General features: G+C 59.8%; 1 protein-coding gene across 1 annotated transcript in view; it reads left to right on the top strand.

Moving 5' to 3' along the window:
* The first annotated feature begins 11,324 nt into the window (after positions 1 to 11,324).
* Positions 11,325 to 11,464, top strand: part of SOX18 (SRY (sex determining region Y)-box 18) — a 3,622-nt gene continuing 3,482 nt past the window's right edge. Inside the window, exon 1 of the mRNA XM_010569763.1 lies at positions 11,325 to 11,458. Within this exon, the coding sequence (XP_010568065.1) occupies positions 11,325 to 11,458 (134 nt within the window). The remainder of the gene's footprint in view (positions 11,459 to 11,464) is intronic.

Genomic DNA, 11,464 nt, shown 5'->3' with positions numbered 1-11,464 from the left:
ACAGCTGCAGGGAGCCATGCGGGGCAGGTTCCCCTGCAGCGAGAGCACCCATGATCTAAAAGCTATCGGAGTTCCTAGGGCTGGGTCTGGATTCATGTACCTGAGCGGGCTGCTGGGTGAACTGGGAGGAAGAGTCTGCATGGCTGAAGTCAGCGGGGCAGGCAGCTGCACCGCAGCATGCCAGTGGGCAAAGGCAGCGTGCTCCCTGCCTCGCTGCCTTCATCACTCCCTTTGAAACCCCCTGACACCCCCTTGCCCTGTGCTAACCACACAGCGAGGCCAAGCAGAGCCAGGTCACCGGGGTTTTGCCATGCCCTCTGCTCTCCAGCTCTCCCCGCAACGATGGGACCACAGATAAGAGCCTTCTCCAGCTTATCGTCCCATCGGCGGTGCTGCAGACGGCTCAGCTGCCCCACTGCCGAGCACCAAGCCCTGATCTCATCAGCGCGCCGCACACTTGCAGCTCGAACAATAACCTCCTTCCCTGCCCGACACAATTCCCAGAAATGCACAGCCTCCTGCTAAAGCCTCCCTGGGGGAAAACATGCCAGCCGGCCTGTCGGCACCAGCACGGACATCACTGCCAGCCGCTGGCAAATGCAGCCTGCCGCGTCCCCGGCGTGGAGGCACCTCTGCAAAAACAAGGGTGTGCTGGGTGGGGTGGAGGGAGAGGCTGAGCTGGAGTCCTTGGGGCCATCCTTTAGCTGGATGTGCTCAGGAAATCCCTCTCCCTCTGGGCGTTTGCAACCAGGCGCCTTGCCCCATCCCAGCCACCCCACCGAGGAGCACACATTGGCAGCCCCCAGCTCAGTTGCCCTCACCCTGCCCGCTCCCGATGCCTACTGGGTGCGTGGGGGATGCTCATGGGGCTGGGAGGCAAAACCAAGTCCCGGCTGCCCAGGCTGGGAGGGCAGAGATGGGGCTCGTGCCTCCCCTCTCACCCCAGCGGACCCCCAGCCCGGAGGGGCTCTTCTGTATTTCACAGCATCACTGAGCGCCTTAGTCTGCCGGAGGTTTTTCTCGGCACATTTGAGTAATCGCAGTTGCCGCTTCCAGATGGAATATCTGGACACCCGGGCAGGCGCAGCTGGATGCTCGAGGTAGGTATTTACACTGCCCCAGCTGAGCTGGGAGTGGGAGAGGGCCAGGCCAGCAGCTGGCAAGGCTGTCCTTTCTCCAAGGGCTTCCTCTGGGGCTCGCCAGCCTGTCTGCCCCGCACATGTGTCTTGCTGGGGCCAGATGTGCCATCTAGGGAGCCGCAGCAGCAGCCCTGCCTGCACAGGCGGGGGCATGGCAGTGATGGAGCGGTGCAGGCTGCGGCCAAGGCATGCCGCATTTTCCTCCCTCCAGCCCTCGCAGCGATGCAGCGGACGCGCCAAATCCCCGCGCAAAAGGTGCGACGCCGGCACCGTCCTGCAGCCCACGTGGACCGGGAGCAGCACGCGGCACGGCACAGCGGCCGGGTTGCCAGCGCGGGTGCAAAGCACCAGCCTCGCGGCGTCCCTGGTGCGAGAGGGACGACACGGGATGCATTGTTCACGAAAACACATGGGGAAGGCTGAGGAGGACAGACTCGCTGGCTGCGTCGGGCTTCCTGCCTCCCGGCTGCCGCCTGACATCATTGCTCCCGGTGGGAATGGCCGCCCCGGCCCCACTCGGCCCCTGACAGCAGCCGATAAGTTCCTGACCTCCTGCCCGGCTTTCCAGCCTCCCACAGCCTTTCCAGCCTCCTTTTGTGCCTGCTATCCCCCTGCCGCCATGGCACGACAGCTGGCAAACCTGCATCCTCCACCTCACCAGCACGGGCACGGCCGAGGCGATGCTCACTGTCACCTCGCCATCCACCTCCAAGGGTGCGGGACGGCACCGTGTCTTTGGCCCAGTGCCCCCCATCTGTCGACCACCCCTTCCCTGCCCCCTGCCAGCCAGGTGGCTGGAGACCCTCCATCTTGCGCTTTGGGTCCTGCATCCCTTAAGCACCCTTTTTGTGCCCTTGCTAGCATGTGGCGTCACGGATCGGGACCTTGCCTGGATCCTGGGGCACGGCACGGCACTGGGGCTGGGGCAGGCAGAGCTGCGGGCATGTGGCAGCCCCGTGGGCACTGCTTTGGAGGGGCTGCTGCCCTGGGCAGGATGGTGGCCCCATCCCGCTCATCCTTCCATCCCACTCATCCTCCCATCCCGCTCATCCTCCCATCCCATTCATCCTCCCATCCCATTCATCCTCCCATCCCGTTCATCCTCCCATCCCACTCATCCTCCCACACATCCAACCCAGCCCGGGAGCGTGTGTTCTCCAAAAATCACCTGTTTGGATTGACAAGGGCCCAGGAAGGCTGAGGAGGAAGAGTGTGGGGGGATGCGACACGGGTGTTGGAAGGATGCTTCCCCCTGCGAAACGCACAGGGGAGGCATGGCCCCCATACATCAGTCCCCGTGGAGGCACCGACCTCCCCACCATCCTCATATCTGCCCAAATGACAGCAGGGACTGGGTGCAGCGTGTGCCAAATCGCCCGTCCACCCTGCATGCGCTTTTTCAAATAGGCAGACTTTGTAGTGAGATGGCATAGAGGGATCCCGCAAGCCTCGGGGTTGCCACTGCAGCAGGTTCCCTCTCCTTGCAGCCCCCCTCAGTCATGTACAGCCACGAGTTTTTGCCCTGGGTGACTTCTCACAAGCCGGCAGAGCAGGACCTGAGGCTGACGCGCTGCAAACCTGCCTCCTGCCCTTGCCCAAACCCGCTGCCATCAGCACTTTGCTGCAGCTGCTTCCAGCACTGCTCTAAGAGTTTTTCCTTGCAGCCTAAACTCCCCCCCCCCGCGCCGGCTCCATCCTTCTGGCTCCAGCCCACTGGGGATGGAAGGTTTCTCCTTCCCGAATACAAATATAACTGTAATCTGCTAAACCCCGCTGTTGATCCCAACTTGCATCCTCCTGTCCTGAGCTTTCCTACAGCGCGCCTTTTATACCGGTAATAGCACCAGGCTCCTTCTCCCATCATTGTTGACTCGACAATGAAAACTGTTTGTATTATTGTGTCCCCGAAGCTTTGCCAATAGCACATGTGTCCCGAGCTGATAGCAACAGGCTTTGGCAAGGCTGCGGCTCCATCAGATAAGAGCCTTTAACCTTATTTCTCCGGCTCGAGCACACCACGAAGGGCTGTTCTGTCGTGAGCCTTTGCTTATCCTTCCCGAGAGCTTTCAGATCTGAGCGGGCCAAGCAAGAGGGGTCGTTAAGAGGAGGGCAGAGGTGGAGGTGTTCGGGGCGAGCAGCCTGGGAAACGGCCTCGGCTTGGGTGAGAGATGGAAAGATAGAGCTGCTTTCCCAGGCAATTTAAGGGCTAAATTCGCGGCTGTCCTCTGCCTTCCTCAGGGACCCGCTCCACCCCGCCATGCTCCACCTTGGCCCAGCTCCCACGCACAGCAGGAGCGAAGTGGAGGAGAAACACTGGAACCCGGAGGCCCTTGCACGCTCCCGGCTGGCCCGTGAACAAAGCCTTTCCCTTGGAGCCCTTCCCCACCGCGTCCCTCCTGTCTCCGGCTCCCTGCACCCCACCAGCCACGGGGATCCCCAGCATCGGCGCAGCCTTCATCCCTGGGGGTCCACATTGTCCTCCTCCTCCCACCCTGCATCCCTGTGCCGATCCCCACCGTGGCCGCTCGCAGCATCCCCAAGCCCCAGCTCTGTTGCCAGGGGATTTTGCTGCCGGTTTCCCTAAGCTGCAGCACAAAAGGATGCTCTGAAATCAGAAAGTGAAGAAAAGGATGTTTTCTGCAGCAAGCTTTTAAATCTTGGGTTTTAGGCCAATTTATGGGGTGGGATGTCACAGTTCTTGGGATTTTGAGCTGCAAATGCAGCACATTCATGCTCATTTCCCTTCTCTTCATGTCCCCAATAGAGCACCAAAAAGCAAAAGTTGTTCCTCTGCTTGCAGGGAGGGAAAGCTCTCAGGCCCTTCTCTTTATTCTTAGTATTATTATTGTAATTATTATTATTATTGTTCTGTCTCAGGAAATAAGCACTCTGTCAAAATTACCCTCATATATCTTGCCCTTTGCTGAGGAGATTGTTGTGTCAAAGGTCCCAAGGAGAGGCTGCGTAGCCCCGTGCCTTGCACAACACATGGGGAAACTGAGGCACAGAGCCATGGCAGCATCTACCCTCCTCTGAGCCAAAACTCCTCTCTTCCACTTGGGTTTGGCTCTGAGGGTTTCCCTGTCTATATGAAGGTGAGGATGCTCTCAGCAACACCCTCATCCTTTCTGCTGGGTGGTGAAAGCCTTAGTGAAGCAGAGAAGTAGCCACGAGACCCCGTGTGCAAGGAGGTGGGCTGCGAGCTTCAGCAAAGGTTGCCGCTTCCAGGGATACTGCAAAGGGCTCCTCTTCCTCCAGGCTTGGCTGGGGTGATGCTCAGAAATCTGGCAACCATCTCCTCCGTATCCTATGAGCAAAACGGCCAGTCCGTGGAAAACCTGAGCAGAAAGCACTGGGTTCAGAGGCTGCAGACGACGTGGGGAGAGGGGAGAAAGGAGCGCGGCGCAGCCAGCAGCCATCTGCCATCTGCAGCAGGCCGGTGAGGTAATGCCTCGCGCTAAGTTAAAACATGTCGGGAGCCACAGCAGCTCTTGAGAACAGCAAACCTCTCCCAGATGGAGACGTCCTGTGCTGCTGCATCAGCCCTCCTGGCAAGGGAGAGGACAGGCGACCCTCCTGCTGCCGGCTGCGGGGCTCAGCGGGCGCAGGGGTGCAGCCGGCTGCCCCCTTTCCCCTGCTCGCCTGCTGCTGGGGTTTCATTTTAGGGAGCAGGGAGGCAATTAACTGGCTCAGCCCTTGCTGACGAGCTCCTGAGGCGCGAAGCGGTGGAGGTGTGATTGCTGTGTGTGTCTCCTTCCTTAATTCCCCTCCTCTCCCCTGCTTGAAATCCTCATCCGTGATGTCGCGCAAGCCCATTTATCCATGATGCTTTCAGCTGAATGATGCTTGAAGAGCAAGGGATGAGCAAACACCCAGCGGGGCACGGAGGTTGGGAAAGTGCAGAGCAGAGCCTCAGCAAAAAAGTTTTGTGCAGCAGGGGAGCCCGTGCTTTCCCTGGGGGGGCACGTCATCTCCTGGCAGTCCCCAGCGTGGCAGGGCTGTTCCTGTTAGAGAAAAGCAGGGAGCACGCTCGCCAAGGCCACGGGTGAGGGTTTGCTGCCGTGCAGAGACGAGCCACGGTGGAGCTTCACCCGGCCGTGGTGCTCGTGGGCACGCGTGGCTGCAGGGCCACAGACAGGCAGCTCCAACCCACCTCCCCAAAAAAGCCAGGCTCAGAAATCCTTCTAATTGCAGTTTTCCTTTCCTTTCCCCAGCACCCAAGAGGAGATCAGGCGGCCTGAAGCAGCGAGCCTGGGCATGCAGAAAGAGCAGGATCCTGGTTCTTGGCTGCATCTCCTGCACAGGCACCAGTGAGCAGCATTTTCTGCCAATTCGAGTGATGGAAGCAGCGAATAACCCCGGCATGCCCAGGCTCTGCACAGCCCAACTGTCGGCCAGCTGCCTGTTCCTGGGAGGACGCGGTGCCACAGGCAGAGCGCATTTTCTTGCTATAATCGAGAAAAGAAATTGTGCCGATCGGAGCAGCTGAATGGCAGCCAAATCTGCTTCTCGGCGGCTTTTCTAAACTCTGTATTCATGTATTTGGCATGAGCAGCTCTGCATTGAGGTAATTCATTAATGCTGAACCAAAAATGTGTTTATGGGAGTCTTGAAATAGTTGGTAGAAGTGTAAGACTTTCCTTCCTAAAAGCCCGGGCTCTCTCTGTGATGGGAACCGAATATTAAAGCAACGACTGCCACCGCAATCAGCTGCCGGGGAAGTGACTCCAGCCAGCGTGCACACGCGTGCCCCCGGCACACTCAGCCCTCCCTGCGCACCGCACCGTGCCGAAGCCTTTCCCGGTTATTAGCCCATCCATAAGCACCGTGGGTGGGATTTGCAGCAGCTTCACTCACGCTTGGGATGCGGGGGCTGCACCCTGGGTTTCACAGGGAGCAGGTCGGGGAGCAAAGACGGGGTGATGTTGCTGGAAGTGCGGCACCCCAAGCTGGTGGGACCACCACCGGAGAGCCAGGGCTGTGCAAGAAGGGGCCGTGGAGGGGGCAAAGAAAGGGGAAGGAGAGGCAGGGTGGCCCTGGGGAGGACCAAGGGCTCCGGCCACTGCCCAGGAGGCTACGACGGCTGTGCCTGCGTGGAGCAAACAGCTTTTTCGGGTTAGCTGTGGGTTTCCCTGCTCGCACAATGGGTATTGCTGTTGTCGTTCCAGTTATAATCCTGTATAAACAAGGCTGACCTCTGGTTATTGAAAAGAGCTGAAAAAGAAAGACAACTTTCTCTGCTTCCTCGGATGTGGTGCCTAATTGCTAGGCTTGGCCGGCACGGTCCGCACCACGCTCCCGGCTCAGCCCCGCAGGCGTCAGGGACCTGCCAGCATGGGTGGCAGCGAGCACCCGGGCTGGCATGCTCCTGGGGTAGAGAGCCACTGTGGCCCAGGGCACCTTTCCACTAAGTCCCAAGTGCCCTTCACTTGTTAGATGGAGCTAGAAGCGAAGAAAAAGAACAAATGAGCAGAAAACAGCTGAGCCGGTCATTCCTGGGGTTAAGGCTAGCCATGATCACCCGTTCTCCACCCGCCGCCCCGACTCAGGTGGGAAAGAGTCCAATCCCCAGCTGGGGACACGGGGGACATGTCACCCTCGCACGGGCACGTGGCTGCTGCCGGGATGCTCCCAACACAGATGCCGTATCGCGTCTACCGGCGCCCAGCAGCCCCCGGCTGGCTTGCTCGGTGCTTGCCAGCTCTCCCTGACCCACTGAACTATTTGTCCATGAGGAAACCGGGTGCTGAGCTGGGCACTGGAAAAAGGGAGGCTCCGGCAAAACACAGAGCGTTTCCCAGCAGATTATTTCAGCCTCCCGGCAGGGCTCACAAGCAGCTCCGGTCCTGAGTCCTTTGCTCTCCAGGAAGCGCCTTTCTTCTGGAAGCCTTTGTTCCAGCAAGGCTGCAGCAGCCCCAGGGGAGCCCAAGGGACCCGTCGGGGCAGGGGCACCTCTTGGGGTGCCAAGGGAGCTGCCAGCCTGGGCAGCCCTGCACGGTTCCCCCCACATTGCATGAGGAATGTCCCTGCTCCCCTCGGCCACCCCTGGTAAAGGGCATCTCCTTCGGGATGAAGAAGAAGGCGCGGGTGTAGGTCACATCCATCCTGCCTGGCTGCACCGCTCCGCGTCCCTGTGCGGTGTGGCCTAAAGATAATTATCAGCTGTAATTAATAAGAAATCTCTTCCTGTGAAATATCTCATTCATCCAATCGGACACACCACGGCACCAGCCCCACACCGGTAATTGCATGGTGATTAATTCATTAGCGGCATGAACGTATCTAGAAGCGAGGCTGGTCCGTGTGAGAGAGTGAAGAAGGTGCTGGCCACCGCAGGAGGGTGCAGTGCCCGCACCCAGGCCCAGGGACAGATCCTGCTCCTGCCCCTGCCCCACTGCCTGCTCCCCTTTGTGCCTTGCACCTTCTGCAAAATGAGAATAAAAAACAATTTTCCCATCACAGTTCGGGGCTTTGCTGCTGCTGTGCCGCGGGGGCCCTGCCAGCATCCACCTGCCACCTCTGTAACCTGGATGCAAATTTTGGGGGTAAATCTCTCGGATTTGGTTGCACAGCCCCTAGCCCAGCCTGGGGCTCCTGCACCCACTCGCAGCCATCAGCAGCAGAAATATCTATCGGGCTTTTGCCTTCTTGCCATCCCTCCTGCCTCACAAGCCCCCAAATCCCCGAGACCCCTTGGGATGGACCAGGTGGTGCCGCATCTATTTTTAGGCTGGTGGGAGCTCAGCATCAGACCAGGCTGGGAGGAATAACCAGGAGCCAGAGGCACGGGCTGGGGGCGGGGAGGGAAAATGCCTTTGTGCTGGGGAGCGGAGGCTGCCGTCCCCGCCACGCTTCCTTTGCTAGGTGTGGTGCTGGGCTCCATGGGATGCTAGGAAGGGAAACCGGGGGCCAGGGTGGGGGGGCGGCGAGCTGACAGCCCAATAAAACTGGGGGGAAAAAAAAAAGAAAAAAAAAAAAAAAAGAAAAAAATAATAATAGACAACTCCTGAGGTGGTGTGCTGGGCCGGAGTCCAGCTCGCCCAATGCCAGGCCTGGCAAGGAGGGCACAGGGAGAGGTGACCCAGCTGGCGTGCATGCCGATCTTATCTCTGCCCAGGGATGTCCAGCGCTTTCTCCCTGCGTGCCGATGCAGATACGGCCGGTGAGGAGCCGGGGCCGGTAGGTCACCAGCACCTGGTGCCATGTACCCACGTACCCACATCCCCGGGGCAGCGGGGCAAAAGGAGGGGGATTTATGCATCCGTCCCGTCCCCCGCCCCCGGAAAGCTGAGCTGGGCACAGACCCCGCACGCTTCACCCCACACCCTGGCTGGGTGAGGGTGATTTTGCTGTCTGGAGTGGGTGCCAGCTGTGGGGAGGGGGAGCGAAGCAGTGTGGCATTGCCCACACAGGCAGGCAGCGTGGCCCCTCCACGCCCCTCCCGGGCCAGTCCAGGCATTTTTTGGGTGCTTTGCACCCAGGCATTTTTGCACCCGGGCATTTTTAGGTGCTTTGCACTCTGCTCCATCCCCCCTCGCAGCTCTCCTTCCCTTCTCTCCCTGCTTCGAAGCTCTCATCCCTCCTCCTCCAGCAACCGTGTCCTTCTTTTTGTCCTCCACCACCCTCCCTGGCTCTTCCCCCCATCCCCGCACCGGGATGCAGCATCAGCAGCAAATACGCTGCGAGGCAGGGTTTGCACCGTACACATGCTCTGGGGTCAAAGTGCCCGGCTTTGCTCCATGGGCAGAGGAGGTCCCAAACGACCTCAGTGCAACAGGGACAGCAGCACGGCTCTGATCCCCCACCCCACGCCTCCCCAGCGTAAGGAAAGCATCGCAAGCCCACTGCCATCCCATGCAGAGGAGGCCCACGCTTGGAGATGTTGCCCAGAGCAAGCGTGGCAGTCACGAGGCTCTGTGTCTGCCTCCCCCCCCCCAGGAGGGTTTGCCGTGGCTCTTAGCACCGTTTCCAGAGCTGGGAAAAAACTAAGCTGCCCCCTCTCCCGCCCCGCTGCAGCTCATCCCCACCACATCCCAAATGCCAGCCGGTGGCACCAGGTCCAGCCGTGGTCCTGAGCCCGCCAGGAGGCCAAGGATGCTGCTGGGGCCATGTGGGAGGCGCAGGGTAGATGCAAGCGGGGAAAGCGCCGTGTGCTCGGCCAAAGCCCGGGAGAAGGGCCAGGATCGGCGGCGGAGGATGTTCCTGGGATGTCCCCAGCAGCTGCCCAGACCGGCTGCTCCGAAGGCTGCTCGCTTCACCCCACAAGCAGCCACAGGACATGGGCTGGGGGCCCCCAGCTCCCCCCCAGCACCCACCTTGCTGCTCCTGGGGCTAGGGCAAAAAGCCAAAGCCTCCGGCGGCTCGGGGGCTCAGCTCCGGGCGGCGGCACACGGCTGGTCCTCCGGCATGGCGATGCTCCAGCACCTTCCTCAGTTGTACGGCCAGGGCAGGATGGGGGAGAGCAGAGAGGAGGCTCCTTGCAGCCGTACAGGCTCTCCCGTGGACTGGTGCTGATTTGCTCTTGCAAAATATTAATAAGAGGCTCCAGGAACGTGAAGGAAATCTAGCCCGAAACCTCTGTCGCTCCTGGCTAGTGATTGAAGAATAAATGAGACAAGATTTTTTTAATTTTTTTTTTTTTTAAGGCCTTTGTTTTGTTTAGGGTTAACAGCAGATCGGCTTTTTCAAATGACTTCCAGACACAGAGAAACCATGGCATGCAATACCCCACCGCTGTGAGGAGGCTGGGAGCTGGGCTCTTGCGCAACCCAGTGCCCCAAGTCTTCCTAACGCTGAGGTTCAGATTTCAGGCTGGGGTCCTGGGCATGTCTGCAGCTGGAGGGGGCTTGGAGGCAGATACCCAGAGCTGGGGCATCTTTCACACGTCAACCCGATCGCCTGGGGGGTGTCGGGGAGCAGGGACAGTGTGCAAGCAGATCTTGCTTGCAAACGGGTCCCGCAGAGTTCCAAACTCCTCCGTGCGAAGGGCAGGAAGGACTTTCAGACCACCTAGCCTGGCCCTTGGCGCTGCAAATCTCTGCTGGACGGTGGCCAAGCGAGCAGAGCAGTGACCTGGTGGCGGGGGACACGCTGCATCTCCGCGGCCGCCGACGGCAGCGTGCCGTGGGTGTGCTGCCGTGCCCACGGCGCGTGCGGCAACGGTACGGCCGTGCCAGCCCCAGCAGCGCAGCTCGGGAGGCAGGTTTTAGCCGCGACTAGCCGGCTGCCAGTGAACCCCCCATTCCTCAACAGTCCCTACGCCGAAAGGCTGGAAACACATTTCTTTTCGTGTGAATGGTGCTTAAAAGCAAGGAGCCATTTCTCGCCCCGGCACTGAAATTCCAACCAGAAAATTGCTGGGTAAAGAGGGCTTGCCCCTGCCTTCACCTCAGGGCTGCTCCCGACCCCAGATGGGGAACGCTGGCCAAAACACACACACGAAATAAGTCATAAGAAAAATAAAGGCAAAGCCCCAAGCATCCCTGTCCGCCTGCAAACAGGCAGCCTGGCAGGCAAATCTAAACACTTCCCTGCCTCGGCTCGAGGGGCTGCGGGGGGGGGCACAGGCAGATCGCAAGTAGCCAGGAAAGGGGCTTGCAAAGAAAAAAAAAAAAAGAAGAAGGAAAGAAAGGAAAAGAAGGCAGCGAAAAAATTAACAACCCTCCTCCTTGGAAGGAAGGGAACTGGGCAGCAGCGTCCACACCGGTCCCAGCCCGGCCCTCCCCGGGTGGCTCTTCCTGCTGGTGCCTGGGGACGCCCCCCTTCCTCCTCTTCCTCCCCCTCATCTCCTCCTTCTCCTCCTCCCCCGCATCATCTCCTCCTCCTCCTCCTCCTCCTCCTCCTCCTCTCGTCCTCCTCCTCCTCCTCCTCCCCTGCGCCCCGCTGATTGGTCCAGCCCGGCTATATTTTGCCCCTTCCAGCCCAGCATCATCCCAAAAGTTTTTTTTGGGGGGAAAGGGGGGAAAAAAAAAAAATAAAAGAGGAAAAAAAAAATAAAAGAGGAAAAAAAAAAAAAAAAAAGGAAAGCAACCAAAACAAAGCGAGCCGACCCCAAATCCCCCCGAAGCGGAGGCGAGCGGCGGGGCTGCTGCTCGGCGGCTGCTGGACGCGGCGGTGGGACGCGGCGGGACCCGGTTCTCTCTCCGGCACCCGGTCGGGTCGGACACAAAGTGCTGTCCAGCTGGAATGAATATATCTGAGTCTAACTACTGCCGAGAGGAGATATCGCAACCCCGGGGCGACTGTTCATGGGTCACCGCCGCCGTGCCGGCCGCTGAGCCCGGGCTCGCCTTCCCTCGCCCCCCGGGAGCCGCCTCCCCCTCCAG

Source organism: Haliaeetus leucocephalus, unplaced genomic scaffold (assembly GCF_000737465.1).
Source record: "Haliaeetus leucocephalus isolate CR32 unplaced genomic scaffold, Haliaeetus_leucocephalus-4.0 Scaffold273, whole genome shotgun sequence".
In the NCBI taxonomy this organism is placed as follows: Eukaryota; Metazoa; Chordata; class Aves; order Accipitriformes; family Accipitridae; genus Haliaeetus; species Haliaeetus leucocephalus.
This window is presented reverse-complemented; position numbering and strand designations above follow the sequence as displayed.